The following is a 17176-nucleotide window of genomic DNA, read 5'->3' as shown; positions in this document are numbered from 1 at the left end:
CTCGATGAGTCAGGGCTGCAGGTCGGCCTCGGGCTCCGGAGCCGGAGGGAGTCGCAGGTGGGAACTCGCGGCGGGGAGTCCGCGAACCCGTCGCTTCCGGTGTGCGACCCGGTGGCCCAAGGGGACGGACCGACGCGCGCTAAGTGTGGTTGATGGTGAGGTCCAGGTGTGTCTACGCTTCTCCGACCTCCAAGGCCCGTGGCATCGCGCGGGAGGGCGGGAGGCCGCGGGCAGGGCAGAGCCGGGGGGCCGGGGGCCGGCGCCCCGCTGTGGGTCCCGCGCCCGGAAGGGTCGGCCCAGCTCCCGAAGGCTGCTCCGAGGGAGTCGGGGAGACGAGACCGCGAGTCCGGAGATCTGGGCTCCACACTCAGATTCCTTGGATTCGCTTTTAAATCTGTGAAATGAACGCGGCTGGACCCGGAGTTAGAGATGTCTGTGATTGCGCATTTCTGCAAATTGAGGAGCGTGCGGATTTCATAGCCGTTTTGATGAGCACTGTGGGAGAATCGGTACTCCGAAAAATGTTCCGAACCCTTGACCTGGGAGAATAAAACCGAGCAATATACTTATACTGTATACATCTGTCATCTCTTCAGTTCGTCGCATCAGTTTCTTTTTTCCCCCAAAGAATCATAATGGCAAAAGCTAAGCAAATGGCTAAATAAAACATGTTACTTTTATGAGAAGAATACTAAGGAACTATATGATGATAAAGGAACGTGTTATGTTAAGTAAAAAAAAAGTGGGAAATGTAAGAAAATACATTAGGAGAATTTTCACTTTTTAATATTTTCCTGTGTTTTGTTTTCTGTATTAAAGCTGGTTTCACCTGTGTAGTGGGGGGAACGATTTTTAAGAAGGTCCCTAATGATGAGGCTGTGAAGTTTTCTCTTCCATCATTCTAAAATGATCATGTCTCATGGACTTCTAAGAAGGCATCTTGATCTGTCGGGAAGTATTGCTTACTTATAGCAGAGGAATACATTAAACATATTCAGATACACTTTGGTACTGATCCTGTGTCTTAAAATATTAAGAGTTGATTAGGATACTCTTTTAAAATTTCAGGAAAAAAAGCAGGAACTCTTCTGAAGATGAGAATCAAATAAAATACACGAAGTAGCTTATTTTCCTGTATATGGTCAGTTCAGAGAAACTAAGGCTTTGCTATCAGGTAAAGAGCTTCTGGGCAGAGGGAACAATGCCAAGTTCCTAAGCTGAGAGCCCAGTTGGTATTTTGGAAGCCTCCTGTGTGGCTGGTACACAGTGAACTGGGTGAGGGTGGGGGATTGCAAGTTAAGTCGGGTCATTAGAGGGTTTAGCTGAAAGAGTGACAATCTGACTACATTACTTTAGCTACTAAGTGTAACTATACATAAGGGGGACAAAAACTGAAAGTGTGGAGACCAATTAGGAGGCTATGGTAATAATGTAAGCAAAAGTCAGTGATGACTTGGACCAGAGCTGTACGTGTGAAGGTGGTTAAGAGTGATCAAATTCGGGATGTATTTGGAAAGTAGAGCTGTCAAGATTTGATGTGGGTTGTAAGAAAAAGAGGAGTCAAGAATGGTTTTTGGTTAGAAGAAACTGGAAAGATGTCTTTTGACCAAAGTGACAGGTGAGAATAACAATGAGTTTAGCAAGGAAGCTAACACCTTCAAATAAAATAAAAAAGCAAAAATTAAAGTTTTTCTAGTTGATAATAACCAATCAAAATAGATGCAACAAAGCATCCGATTTAAGGTTTATATTAGAAAATGGATGTTAATATTGGCTGTAAGTTTTAATCTAGGAAACAGTGCCACTTTATTTGCTTAACTATTTTATTAATAGGTTTTTGGTAAAACATCCTTTTTAAACCTGTTAAATATATGCTGAAAAGCCTTCATATTTCATAATGCTTAAGAGTGTTGGTTTGTTGTTTTCCTGTTATTTAATACTGGAGATAATTCCCCAAAAGAGCTTCAGTGCAAGTGTAATTGAGAACACACCCCAGATCTTTGTCATACCTGCATGGGCATCATTAACTTATTCTTTGTTATTGATTAGAAAGGGAGGAAGGAAGGGAGTGAGAGAGAGAGAAAGAGAAAGAAACATCCATGTGAGAGAGATACATATTGGTTGCCACCCTTATGTGCAAAGCATCGGTACATATAGAATCAGGTACATATAGAATCGTAGAATGCTTGCCCTAGAAATTATGTTTTCAACATAATTTTAATCTACAGAGGTTTTAATCTACAGGGTGTCATTCATGACAGGTCTGTGGGTTCATAAACTCCTGAAGTGTGTTGGTATGTGTTCATTTCCTATTGCCATCCTAACAAATTACTGCAAATTTAGTGGTTTAAAACATTGTAAATTTATTCTCTTATAGTTTTGCAAGAACAGTATGTAATTGTACAAAATTCCTTCACATTTTCTATATTATCTAATGTCATTTCAGAAATTCATTTTATAATATGTGAATCTGTCTACCAGTTTGTTATAAGCAGTAAATGGGATATTTTAAATTAACTGGCATATAGTAAATACCATATTATATTCACTACTACTACTACCATCACTACTACAGGTGGGTGCAGTCACCTGTCTGGACCATTGGGGGACAGCAGAGGACACAACCCTTGAAGCCCATTTCTTACTGAAATTTGGGTGTACTGAGATTAGAGAAGGTTAATTGTACTTGGTGGTTAGTACAGAAAAACAGTTCAAGTGAAGACTAATGTAATTTGTATGTCTGGAAATACTGTCCATTGTTCTTTGGTCCAGGTGTCACAGTTAAATATTTGTGCCCCATAGCTCAAGTAGCCAGTTGTGTAGCTATCTAGTCCGAGGATGGCCTGCTGTTTTGTGACCAGAGCTAAATATTGGTAGCCTTATTTAAAAAAAAATTTTTTTATCCTCACCCGAGGACATTTTTGCATTTATTTTCAGATAGAGTGGGAGGGAGAGAGGGAGGAAGAGAGAAAGAGAAACATCGATGTGAGAGAGACACATCAAGTGGTTGCCACCCACATGACCCCAACTGGGGCTGGGGACAAACTGCAACCGAGGTATGTGCCCTTAGGAGGAACTGAACCCGGGACTCTAGTCTGTGGGCCGATGCTCTAACCGCTGAACAAAACTGTCCAGGGCTTGGTAGCCTTATTTAGAAGCTAAAATTGCATCTCTATACTTTATATTTTGTGGTAACAAATAGCTACCTAGTCTTTTAGTTGGAAGGCTTTTGGTTGGACATGATCTTTCAAAGTTTTAAGGTAAATGTGATTTCCTTTTGTGCTAAAAACAGAGTGCAAGAAAACATTTGTAAAGTCACTTTGTTGTTTCTTATTACAATTAGAATTTTTTAAAAATGGAATTAGAGATTGAGAACAGAAAGGAGACAAGCTGATGAGTATAAGTATGATTCTGAAATTTGAAAACAGAAAGCTGAGTAAAACATATCTAAACACTGGATTGTATTTGTCTCCTGAAAGGAGGTAACTTAAATTGTGGTGGGGGTGGGAGGTAGGAGGGGTGGGAATAGACAAACTTGAAGTTAAGAAATGAGCAGGTCTGTATGTATGCCAAGCCAAAGCATTTGATGTAGTCAACAGCATTTGGTAACAAAATATAAGGTAGCATTAGTACTTAATTAATTTTAATTATATGTTTTAATTACATAAAATTACATCCATTAAGCTTGAAGAGGAAGAAATAAAAATGTTTTTAATGGAAAAAATTGTCTAACTGGCTGTAGAACAAAAGAATACTCTGGACACACACACAAAAAGACCGGATTTATTTTTTATTTTTCAATTACATTTTACATTCAATATTATTTTGTTTTAGTTTTAGATGGAGCATAGTGGTTAAACAATAATATACTTTACAAAGTGGTCCCTCTGATATTTCCAGTACCCACCTAGCACCATACATAGTTATTACAATATTATTCACTATATTCCCTATGCTGCACTTTACATCCCTGTGACTATTTTGTGACTATCAATTTGCATTACTTAATCCCTTCACCTTTTCACCAAGCATCCAAACCCCCTTCCCCTCGCCAGGTAACCATAGTCTGATCTCTGTGTCTATGAGTCTGTTAGGGAATTTGTGTAATTTAAAATGGATATATACGATGACATCGCAAGAATGTGTACCATCCTTTGATATTCACAGATAGTAGAAAATCTGATGAAGCCATGCGGTGGAGCCAAAGAATACTTACAGTTCTTTGCTACAAAGCTATAATGGAAGATCATGAGTAAGTGGTTCAAACATATATTGTGTGTTTCATATTCTGAAAGAGTGTTCTGTAGAAAGGGCTTCCAGAATCTAGTAGAAAGAGCTTTCTAGTATTAGTATATAAATAACTCTTCTTTCTGATGATATAATACTTTAACTTCATACACTTAGATTTTGCTGTTAACTGAAAATCTTACTGAAGAGTATTTACTGTGGTATAGTCCCTGAAAACTAACAAAATAATTCTGAGCATAATGTAAAGTGTTAATTTAACTAGTGTGTCTCAATATAGAGGAATTTCAAAAATTTTCAGATAAATGGATCCATTGAATTTTAGAGCTGGAGCAGACAGTAGAGAACAAAGTGTATGTGACCTATATTTATATGGCTCATTTATGTTAGAGCGGAGCAAGGACCCTAGTTACCTTCCATAGTTCTGTTTTTTAAAGATCCCTCTTGTCATGTCATAAGTACTATGCATAGAGTTAGATGACAAAGTGGAATAACTTTCCTTGGCCACTTGGAAAAGATCAGTACATTAAGATTCTTTCAAAAGTGGAGTGCCAACGGGGGGACATATGTAATACTTTCAACAATAAAGATTTTTTTTTTAAGTGGAATGCCAACAAATATCTTTAGAGAAAGCTCAGAATCAAATTCAAGAATATTTTCCTTCCAGTAGAAACAACCTGGGCTTACTACCATTCTAGAAGATTGCATACATATTGACCTGTATACATGTAAACATAAACATAAAAATCTTATTAGACGTAGGAGGGACCCCAAGAGTGTATCTGTTTATTCCTTGCCCTCCGGCAGGTAAGGTCTCATTACCCCTATTTTAGAGATGAAAAAATTGAGTCTTACAAAGACTGAGTTGCTCAATAAGTAATGGGGATGGAGGGACAGGTCTCCTGTCCCAGCAAAGTGCTACACTATGCATTTCTTATTGGTTTAAAAAAAATGGTTTCCTTAAAATTTATTTCTTCCATAATTGTATAAAATTAAATTACCAAGTAACTGATTGTTGGATAGTCAAATAGTCAGGTCTCTTTGAAAGTGAATCTTGAGCCCTGGCCGGTTTGGCTCAGCAGTTAGAGCGTCGGCCTGCGGTCCAGAGAGACCTGGGTTCGGTTCCCGCTAAGGGCATGTACCTCGGTTGCAGTTTGTCCCCGGCCCTGGTTGGTCGTGCGGGTGGCAGCCACTCGATGTGTCCCTTTCACGTTGATGTTTCTCTCTCTCTCTCTCTCCCCCCTCCCCCCTCCCATTCTATCTGAACAAAAAATGGAAAAATGTCCTTGGGTGAGGATTAAAAAAAAAAAATGAATCTTGAAAGTCAACTTGACTATTGGCATTTGGTCTGTTGTCAGTTAGCAGACATTATTTTGGTTAAAAGTAAATAAATAAAAAACCTCATTTTGTTTATTTATGCCAGTGAACCAATTGCTTATGTGAAGGTGGCAAAAATCAGGCACAAGACATTCCATGTGTCAGAAATAATCAAGATAAATTAGAAAACTGTCAAATATTACAAGTGCAAAGTCATACAGAAAAGTCAGGCAGGTCTCCCCTTTTGGAGTTCTAAATAATGAATATGCAAATGTAGGTTACAGTCTTGCTTCCTCAAATGTATTTTGAGTGCAAAAGGTGCAATTTGATAATGAAAAAGCACAGATAATGTCTCTGTAGTGGAACACAGTAGGGAAGCTTTATGTCATAGCTATAAAAATGCTCCCAGGATGAAGGTGCTACAAACAACGTTTATGATAGTGATGGTACAATAATGCATCATCCTTCCCTGGTTATGGCAGGATGACTCAAGACCTTCTTCAATGGGCTTCTTCCTTACATGTCACCAGTGTATCTTGATTTTCCAAAAGGTCAGATATATAAGCTTGGAGAAAGAAGTAGTAAAAAGTTTCTCCATCTAGAGAGAAAGAAAAGAAAGAAAGAGGGAGGGAGGGAGGGAGGGAGGGAGGGAGGAAGAAAATAAAGAGAAAACCAGAAATTGGAGACAGAAAATAGTGATACAAGACATGGAATGCAAAGAGAAGGGAGAAGGCAACATTTATTAACACTTATTTTATGAAAGGCACTGTGCTGTGCACTTTGCTTATATTACCAAATTCAATCTTCACAGAAGTTCTGTGAGGTAGCTACTATGTGCAGACAACAAAATGGCACTCAAAAATAGTGATTTTTTCACTACTACTAAATAGCAGAACCAAGATTCAAATGTTGATATGACTCCAAATTCCATATTGATTTATTATTTATTATTATTATTAATCCTCAGCTGAGGATATTTTTCCATTGATATTTAGCTAGAGTGGAGGGAAGGAGGAAGAGAGAGAGAGAGAGAGAAACATTGATATGAGAGATACACATGGATTGGTTGCTTTCCACACAACCCCCACTGGGGCCAAGGATTGTACCTGTAACCCAGGTACATGTCCTTGACCAGGAATCAAATCCAAGACCCTCTGGTCCGAGGGTCAACACTTTAACCACTGAGCCAAACTGGCCAGGGCTCCATATTGTGTTTGTTTTTTTTTTTCCCTCACCTGAGGACATTTTTCCATTTTTTGTTCAGATAGAGCAGGAGAGAGAAAGAGGAAGAGAGAGAGAGAGAAACATCGACGTGAAGGGACACATCGAGTGGCTGCCACCCGCACGACCAACCAGGGCCGGGGACAAACTGCAACTGAGGTACATGCCCTTAGCGGGAACCGAACCCGCGTCTCTGTACCACAGGCCGACGCTCCAACCGCTGAGCCAAACCGGCCAGGGTTCCATATTGTTTTAATAAGACCAATATAGGCATTACCAGACCATCAATGGAATTTCAAAAACAGAGATTGGCACAATTATCAGACAAATTGATTTTAGAAATAGTATTTTGGACTGTAAACATATTAGAAGAGAGAGAAAAAGATAAAGAAATTATACTGAAATTCCATCATCATAAGAATGAAGTACGTGTTAAGCAACCTGAATTGCAAAAGGTGCTATAATCAAGGTTTTAATTCAATGCCTTCTGATTTGCTTTCCTCATTAACTTCATCCACCTGCTCTCCAAGGAAGCTATAGTGACCTTTCAAGTCATCACCCATGCAGAGAAGACTGGGTGCTGAAATATCTTTCCAGTCCTGACATGAAGGAATACGGATGTGTTTGACGTCTTCACTTCCAGGAATGAAGCCAAATATTTTCTTTATGCGCTGCATGATGAGGTGGCGCGAGTGCTGCTCTGCAGCTTGTTCAAAGAGCTCCCTCTCGTTGCGGAGGTGGTTGGTCCAGTAGCAGTGCTGCAGAGGTGTGAGGGGAGAGCAGCATCTCACCAAACAGCGGGAGACGAGGGTAGCGATAGCTGCCAAGGTGATTAAAATCCAGCCCAGCATCTTCGTGTGATTGTTTAAAAGGAAAACAGAAAACATCAATGCATCGAATATTAAGAAACCTCCATGTAGAAGGAATTCCTATAAAACTGAGAACCATACTGTGGGCAAGATATTTGTTTTTCTAGTTTTTAACATACTAACAAGGTGCTGATCGTTTGATATGAATATGGATGTGATGAAAGTATAGGCCCAACCATTTCAGCTTTGTTTATGAATTACAAAGGAGTTAACTTGGAATGGATTTTAAGTATTGCCCTTGAAACAGCAGATGCTATAACCCACCACTTACCTTTGCATAAAGGTACATAAAACATGTTCTTGGTTTTTAGTTCATCTTTACTTTCGACCATCAGGTAGAGGCCCATGCATTCTCTAGGGGCTAAATAAGTATTTGATAATGATGGTGATGAAAATGATATGATAGATAATAATGGTAGCCTCCTAAGGTGTCTTCAATGAGGTGTCAACAAGTATTCATTAATATTTCTTCCTGACGCCTGGCTGGTGTGGCTCAGTGGTTGAGCATTGACGGATGCACCAAGATGTCACTGGTTCGATTCCCAGTCAGGGCATCAGCCCAGGTTGGGCCAAATCCCCAGTGGGGGACATGCAGGAGGTGGCCAATCGATGTTCTCGCTCATCGATGTTTCCATCTCTCTCTCCCTCTCCCTCCTCTCTCTCTAAAATTAATAAAGAAAAAACATTAAAAAAAATTTTATCTTGAGTTGCTCTTTTCTTTTATTTTTTTATGACCAAAGAAGAAATTCAGTGAGTAGACTCTTATGTCTCTAAATGTACAACACTTTATTGTTTTCATTTCCCCTCTCCCTTTAAATTATCATTTGCTGACTAGTTTTATGGCTTGTTTTTAAAATATACTCTGAAAGGAAAATGAACTAGATTTTATTTGCAACTATTTAGTTTCTACCTTTAAAGAGTGATGTGAATGGTTGTTTTCTACTCTTAGAATCTTTTTAAAATTCCTTTTCATTCTTCTTTTCAATATTCAGTGATTGTTATGTAAAGTGAGAGACACAAGTTTCACACATGTAGGGAAGCCAGCAGTAGGCAGCCCCAGTCTGGGAGGTGAAGGTCTCTTTCACAATTTGTTATTCACCAACAGACCTGGAATTACCGGTGTGTGCACACCAGGATAGCTGCCCTCTGTGGAGGCTGAAACCTGCAAAGGGATACTCATCACAATTAAACTTAATAGAGGCAAGGTGGAGGAAAGGCCATCTCGGATGCCCATTAATTGTCCAACTAACACTTATTGAGCTCCAGGTTGACCTCCACCATGTGCTGTGCAATGGTACTTGGTTTTGGAAACTCAGATGTGAATAATTTAAGATACGTTCATTCTTTCCACAGTCATTAAGCCTAAAGAGTGAGACAAAAGAGCAAGCCAAGAAATATGGTAAAATATGATAATTTTTGATATGTGTAAACACAGGAACCGAGGAAGCACAATGGAAGAGAAATAAACCTGTTTAAAGGAGAAGAGTATCAAGGAACACTTCTCAGAGGAGGTGATGCTCACACTTAAATTATTAAAGAGGAGTTCAACAGATGTAAGAAGTGGAGGAGTGTTCCAAAAAGGGAATAAGACAGAAAAATGAGAGCAAAAAGAGTTGGGAAAACCTCAAGAAGTCTGGATTCACAAGCTCCTAGGAGACATGGGAAAATGGTCAGGGTGCAGATCCCGAAGGCCTAGTCTGCCATACTTAGAATTTCTATTCGTACATAGGCTGGTAGGAAATCATTAAAGGACATTATGTGGACAAAAGAGGGCAAGGTCCTTACAATTTGCATTTAGAAAAATAATTTTGGCCTGGGTGTAGAAAGTAGATTGAAACAGTGAAACAAAGGGCAGGAAGATACTATAGAATGAGGTATGAGTAGAAAAGGGATTTGAATTTGATCCTGTGGTCAACTCAGAATAGTTCAACTGAACAACAGTGTATATTTCTCAAATGAGATTGATGTTCAAGGTAGCTGCAAAAGGCAGCCTGGTAAATAGAAACAGCATGATCTTTGAATATCTCAAGTGACATTTATTAGCTCTATGAGCTTATGAAAGTTACAGAAAACTCTTTGGTTTCCTCATATGTAAAATGGGGTTAATTATACCTGTCTCTTAAGATTAGGAACATTGGAGTTAAGATATGAAATATATAGTATATGATGAGCATCTCAATAAATATTAAATATTGATATGTGTTATAAATATCAATTAAATATATTTTTTATTTTGTCACTAAATCAAAAAAGTCCACTGGCTGAGGGCACTCAGAACTGTAAAACCATCTTTTCACAGAAGTCTGTGTATCATTAAATAAGACATGTTATTTTAACCATAAGAAAATGGTACCATTGCATGTTACATCTTAGTTTTCCTCAAGCAAGGAAATTTTTTAAAGTTAAAATTTCCCCATTGATTATTTGACTTTTCACCTATATTCACATACCTCCTCTACCCAAGATTTAAGGCTAGTATAAAAAGGTTGAGACAAAGCCTATCTTAATGGGATTTCTAATTTTGCTTAAACTGGACCATATGCAACACTGCTGTATTCTGTGTGTTGATAGTATTTTTTCAACTAAATACTATGATCACTTCTAAATTTTAATAACTGAAAAGTGATGGGTCAAAAATGTCTTTGCAATAAGTAGTTTAAAAATAATATTTTTACTCCATTGCAGTGGTTTGAAAATTTGTCTTTTTCCCTAAATTCCTTGGAGAAGCTGACGAAAGACAATGATTCTCTGCTGAACTGCACTTTTACACTTTTTATATTTAACTCACAGTGCATTAGGTTCAAGCCTTCCACCCACCTCCCTCATCCTGCTCCTCACACAGACCTGTCTAAGGACACTAAATTTAGAACTATCATAGGTGTTTATTTTAATTATATTTAAGCTTCCTGTAATTTTGGATGATATTTAATTTATAAGACTATTTAAGAATATATATGTAATGAGATGAAATTTAGTTATATGGTAATAATAATTTTAATAGCCACATCTGAAATACATTATTTTTGTAGATATAGATTCTGGACACAGTATTGAGCACTTTAGATAGCTGATTTTTTCCTCATACCATCCTACACAGTAGATCCCATCAATATCCTCATTTTACATCTAAGAAAAGTAAAGCATGGATAAGTTACATGACTTGCTTAAGGTTTTGCAGGTAAATAAACAGCAAAGCAAGACTTAAACCCAGGTCTGTGATGCCAAAGCCCAATATCCTAACTCTATCTATATAGCTGCTTGGTAGAAATCACTTTGATGAATGGCATCGAGTTTGTGTTCTATAATCAGACAATATGAGAAGTAGCAGGAATGTGAAATGTCCCCAGTGCCTGTAGTTCATGTGGAAGAGGATTTAAAAAAAATAAAAAACTTACTTGTGACTGGTATCTGTGCTGAAGAGCTACTTCATCTCTTACCGGGATCATGTCAGATGGAGCTGATTTGCAGCATGGAAAACCAGCTACGATCTCTTCCCGCTTGTTGGCACTGATGTTGTCAAACGCCGAGTAATGGTCCACAGATGCAAATTCACTTGCTGCACATTGATAGTAGGTGCCTGTCATCAGGGTCACCACCAGCCACGTCAATGGAGCAATGAGAGCCCTCCCGGTGATGCTGAAGAACCGAAGGCAAGCCAGCTTCTGCTCCAGGGGGCTGACTCTCTGGTATGGAGGGACACAGTTGCAGCAGCAGTCACTTGAAATTCTCCACATTTGGCTTCTCAGAGCATAACCAGCAACCAGAAGGATCAAGGCAGGAATGACTAGGAAAGCAGAACCATAAGAGAAATTTTTCCCAACCTGACAGGGACATCTGAATGTGAAAGAGGAGAACAGTTGTTGCCCACAAATAGTCAAACCAGCAATTAAAAAATTGATCAATGTTCCACTTCTCTGCAGAGAAGACCCAATATTGTTGAGAGTTGAGCCCATCATTGTGAAACCCTTCCACAAATCAGCTTGAAGCCCTTTCTGATCATTAGACCTCTCCAGCTACAACCATTTTATGGGATCTTACTGGTTTAACTGGTTGTGTCAGTTGACCCAACATCCTTACATGTTGAAAAGATTCTAGCATCTTGTGCACCTTGGGAGTCCTGACCTAATAAATGCACTTCACATCACAGCTGAAAGATGTTGAAAGAGAGGTTCATCTGGTATGACTGACAGGGAAAATTCCCAGTGTATCTTCCCACCGAAGAGAGGATGGCTTGCTTGCCAAGCAGACTGCTGCCGACATTCCATGCTGCTTTGTGGGGCACAGAATGCTCAGCACCAGCAATAGAGCACTGGGAGCAAAACAGAGGACGTTCTTACTTTTGTGCTAGTCCGGGATTTGGTTACCATAAAATTATGGCATAAAGAATAATGGAAGCTATCAAAAACTAAAGTGATCCAAAATTCAGAGCTGTCTGGAGTATCCATAACCCAAGAGTTCTGCAAGAAGGTCCCAAAAGCTTTCCCAAAAAGAGAAGAACAAGGCCTGGGTACTCCTAAAGCCGAATCACAACAAAAGCGGTCTCACTTGGCATAAAAATCTATTTGGATCGACAGGATCTAATATAATAGTATGTTGCTTTATACATTTAGTTGCAAATTTGTTAATATGATATCTTTTTTGTTCTATAAAAATGTGACATCAGGGTATGAATAAAGTTACATATATTTATAAAGTTACATATATATAAAGAAGAAATAAAATGATCACATATGTAAGGTGTTTTCTATGTTTGCTTAATCAGCAAATATTTTTTTGTATACTTCTACATAAAAGGCACTGAACTAGGCTTGGTTGGGCTTATAAAAAGTGATTAAGATATAAATTTCTGTTTCAAAGAAACTCTCAACTGAACATGATTAAATACATAATCAGTGAATTAAAACATAATGTTGAGGAATTCACCCAAAGCCCAATACAAAAAGACAAATAAAATATTTTAAAAACCAATTAAAGGAAATAGAAGACAATTAAGCAACTTCAAGATCTGCTAAATAAGAGTTCCAGAAGAAAAATATGAAGGGATAGGCAGAGAAGCAATATTTGAAGAGCAATGAGTGAGAATTTTGCAGAATCAAAGTTCTCACATCAGAGCGATATTAGATGTTATGAACAGTACAAAGATAAATCCACATAGAGACACATAATAATAAAACTGCAGTGTGAAAAATAAAAGGATATTCTTAAAAGCTACCAGAAAAAGAGATACAGAAGCTATAAAAGAATGACAATAAACTAACAGGAGGCTTCTCATCAGTAACAATAGAGATCAGAAGACAGTATCTTCAGAGTAACTTAGTACCAGCTAAACCATCATTCAAGACAGAGCAAAATAAAGATACATAAGACCAAGGGAATTTACCACTCATAGAACCTCATTAAGAGGATTGTTAAAGTGTATTTTCAGCAAGGAGAAAATGAACTCTGAGGAAAGACATGGATTAAAAAATAATGATAAGACAGAACTTATACGCATGTATGCATGATCAATGGACTTGGACAACTAAGCCGGGGACAGGGCGGGGCAGGGGTGGGGAGGGGAGTGCCAATGGGGTAAAAAAGGTAAAATATCTGTAACAAAAAATAAATAAATAATTAAAAAAAAATAATAATGATGAGTACAAACATGATGGTCTTAAGACGTTTCTTTAATTATAAGCTGTAGAAATAACTACTTTCTAATTTAAAAGATATAATTAAGGCAATACATGGTTATAATAAGATATCACTACTAAAATGGTTAAAATTAAAATGATTGATCATATTAAATGCTGGTGAGGATTGCAGAGTAACTGGAACCCTCATATACTGATGGTGGGAACATAAAATTGGAAAATTTCCATTTCTTTAAAAGTTAACTCTATAGCCCTGACTGGTTTGGCTCAGCAGTTAGAGTGTCGGCCTGCTGACCAGAAAAGTTAACTCTACATCCACTTCATAACACGTGCATTTATCTCCTAGGTATTTGCTCAAGAGAATGAAAGCGTATGTCCACATGAAAACTTGTACACGAATGTCCATAACAGTTTTATTTATAATAGATGCAAATCAGAAACAACACAATGAATTCAAAATAGAATTCAATAAGAATGAATTAAAAATAATTTCCTGGATCAAAGAATTCAAGTGAAGAAATACATAATGTGTGACTATATAAAATTCTAAAAAGTGTAAATTCATCTATACTGACAGAAAATAGACCCATGCTTGTCTAGGTAACAGGGCAAGAGAAATTAAAAGAAAGAGATTACCAAGAGGCATGAGAAAATTTTCAGACATTGTATCAATTTGTACCAGCAGGATTTTAATTAATGGAAATGATTCAGTGATGCCACAGAGAGCCAGCACCACTGAAAGAAGAATTTATTACTTACATTTCCAAGAGAAAGAGGCATGCCAGGCCCAAGGAGAAGCACCAGGCTTGGTCAGGAGGCAGATAGGAGGAGCAGAACGACTAGGCCAGAGCTTTTACTGGTATTTCATGGGAAAGGCAAGACAGGACAGAGAAAGCAGCTTAGGACTGGCTAGTTTAAGTAATTCTGGTGGGCGTTGGGGCAGAGGGGCTGTCACTACTTGTCTGCTACTGCAACCTGGGTTGATTTAGAGTAGGAGAAATATTGGCTTGTATGAGAGAGAAGAAGGTCCTTCAGAGTATGGACTCTGGATCGCCATGGGAGAAGTAAATTACTTGGGCTATTAGTGTGGCCCTGTAATTAATGGATGCCAAATAGACAAATAATCTAAGATAACACAGTTAAAACAGGATGATGGAAATGTCAATTATACTGATTGATCTGACAGTGTCAGGGACCAAAACTCTTCAAATTGTATACCAATTATATCTTAAACAGTAACATTTTAAGTATAATTATTAAGTAATAGAAATACGGTGTATAGGTCACTCACAAAACAGAGAAAATAAAAAGAGAATATTGATAGAAAAAGAAATAATAAGCAAAGGGAAAAGGATGGTGAAAAGAAAACACAGAATAATGGTAGAAATGAGACCAAGCACACCAATTTTCACATGAAAAAGTTAAATAGCTAATAAGTACTGAGTGCTTACTACATGACAGGCACTATTCTAAGAATTTTATCTTATTTAGTCCCCACAATCACCCTATGATAATATTATTCTCAGCTTTTTTACAAATGAAAAACTGAGGTATAGAGAGCTTAAGGAAATAGCACAGGGTCACAGAGAGATGAATGGAAAAACCAGGATTAGGACCCAGGTGGTCTGGAACATGTTGTTAACCACCACACCAGAGCTGGAATAAACTTACCTGTTGAGTGATTTTAAAATAGTCATGTACTTCTGAGTAACACACCTAAAACTAGGCCATACACAAAGCTTGAAAAATAAAGGCATTGGCATACATATTACTAATAACAGTATTAATATAAGGCAAAACTGAACTAAAGGCAAAAACTGCCAATAAAACTAATATTGACAACTCCATCATAATAAAAGGAACAATCCATTATGAGATATTATGACACTTGTCAACTTGTATGTCTGTGACTGAATAACTGAAATATATAAACAAACACTGATAAAATTATAAGGAGAAATTCTTAAAGTCATAGAATTTTTAAACATATTTTTATCAGAAATGATTGATCAGTTGAACATTAGAAAGGATATAGAAGATATGGAGAACAATATTAGCAAGCTCTAAGATACATGTAGTATCCTATACCCTAAAAACAGAGAATGAACATTTTCATAAGTTCCCAGTAAATCATTTGCCAAGACATTGATCATGTACAAAATCACAAGGGAAATTTTGGCGTTAATGTCCAATAACAAGGAAACAGATTTAAAAACCATGGTAATAGAATGCTATAGAGTAGTGGTTGTAATCTATGGTTCAGGGACCAAACTGACTTACTGCCTATTTTATATTACTTTTGACCTAAGAATAGGTTTTACATTTTAAACCGATTAGAAATTAAAAAAAAAAAAGTTTGTGATGTGAAAATTACATAAGATTCAAATCTCAGTGTTTATAAATAAATAAAGATTTATTGGCACATAGCCGTGCCTGTTCCCAAGATGTCTACGGCTGCTTTCCCACCACAGCCACAGTGTTGAATGGTTGTGACGGGGTCTGTATGGCCACAACGCCTAGCTAACCCTTCACAGAAAATGTAGGCTATGCAGCCTTTCACAGAAAAAGCTTACTGACATCTGCTATAGAGCTGTGAAAATAAATTAACTAGATTGACAGCCATGGATATGTATAAGTCTTAACAAGTAACTTTGAAGAAAAAAATCAAGCTACAGGATACGTGTAGTATGAGACACATGTAGAGTTTTAAAATAAAAGAATATTGCATATTCTTTATGATTAATAACATATGATTTAAAAATATGCATAGGAATAATAAATATCAAATTCTGGATAGTGGTGACCACTGAGGAGGAAAGAATAAGATATTTCAACTGTATCAGTGTTACTTTATTGTGTAAAAGCCTGAATTACATAGAGCAACTTGTTCAGTAGAGCTTGGTGGCAAGTACCATGTCTTCCTTGTGTTTATAATTTTATATTTTAAAAAATCAGTTTAATAGAGTATGTGGGGAATGAGGACATAGAGAAGGAAATGGTAGACCATTCTTTCGAGAAACTATATAGAAAAGGTTGGAACATTGATTAGAAGTCACTGTTGAGGTGTCAAAGTCTTGCTGTAAAGGACTTTATTGATGACAAATTCTTAATTTCTTATGTTGTTTACTGTTGGAAGAAATAATGTCTTCATTTGCAGTACCAGTGTGTGACTTGTCAATGATTGTGAATTACTACCTTTATGAGTCATCAATTTTCGATTGGGCTTTATAGCCAAATGGTCTCCATGTTAAAGACAGCTTTCTGTCACCTGTCTATCCAACATATAAGGTCTGTTCCTCAACAGGTACCCACCTGCCCATTCACTGAGTGCACAATGGCACATGGATACGGGAAATCAGGCCTGGAAGGTGGGGCTGACCCCAGGGGGGTAGGGTGCCGAGCGAATAAACAAATTTTACGTAAAGAAATTCAGGTAAAATAAACACCAAAAGCAGCCTTAAATAGAAAAATAAATTGCAAAACAATAAGCTCCTCAAAAGATGTTATGGGAGATGGACATGGCTTTACCTTGTCTAAGAGTTTGTGGGTGATCTCAGATGGTGATCATACGGCTGATGGGTTAGTAGATCTCCTCTTTTAACTTCTCCCCAAGTTTCTAATCAGCCGCCCAGGTACCTCCCAAATGACCAGTATAGGGGAGTGGCCCAGTTCACCATTTACTTGGGTTGTCTAACACTGCACTGCAGATAATGACAAGACTGAAAAATGCATCATATTTTCAACCCCAACTCTGAATTCAGTCCTAGACACTGCAAAAACTCTTAATAGAAGAGGAAAAACTGCATTATTTTGAAATAACTCTTCTTTCTAGTTTGCTGCCAGGGCAGACATTATTGATTTTCAACAGGTGTACCACAAGAATTTTTAAAA

General features: G+C 37.7%; 1 protein-coding gene and 1 long non-coding RNA gene across 2 annotated transcripts; one reads left to right on the top strand and one right to left on the bottom strand.

Moving 5' to 3' along the window:
- Window positions 1-35: 35 nt before the first annotated feature.
- Window positions 36-8081, top strand: LOC118621165. Its single transcript, XR_004957641.1, has 3 exons — window positions 36-166; window positions 4168-4252; window positions 7314-8081. It is a non-coding gene; the product is annotated as an uncharacterized LOC118621165 (long non-coding RNA).
- Window positions 7248-11605, bottom strand: CALHM4 (calcium homeostasis modulator family member 4). The gene is made up of 2 exons (XM_036248480.1): window positions 11048-11605; window positions 7248-7634 (listed from the first exon to the last, which is right to left on the bottom strand). The coding sequence occupies exons 1-2, from the start codon at window positions 11603-11605 to the stop codon at window positions 7248-7250; spliced, it is 945 nt and encodes a 314-aa protein (XP_036104373.1).
- Window positions 11606-17176: the final 5571 nt, after the last annotated feature.

Source organism: Molossus molossus, unplaced genomic scaffold (genome assembly GCF_014108415.1).
Source record: "Molossus molossus isolate mMolMol1 unplaced genomic scaffold, mMolMol1.p scaffold_m16_p_8, whole genome shotgun sequence".
NCBI classification, from domain to species: domain Eukaryota; kingdom Metazoa; phylum Chordata; class Mammalia; order Chiroptera; family Molossidae; genus Molossus; species Molossus molossus.
The sequence above is the reverse complement of the archived record's forward strand: the minus strand, read 5'-3'. Positions and strand labels throughout refer to the sequence as shown.

Excerpts from the sequence above, each read along its gene's own strand:
- CALHM4 (XM_036248480.1), bottom strand. The coding sequence starts at position 11,605 with ATGGGCTCAACTCTCAACAATATTGGGTCTTCTCTGCAGAGAAGTGGA. Across the intron at positions 7,635-11,047 it reads AGCACAGATACCAGTCACAA|ATGCTGGGCTGGATTTTAAT; the intron begins GTAAGTTTTTTA and ends AATCACACGAAG.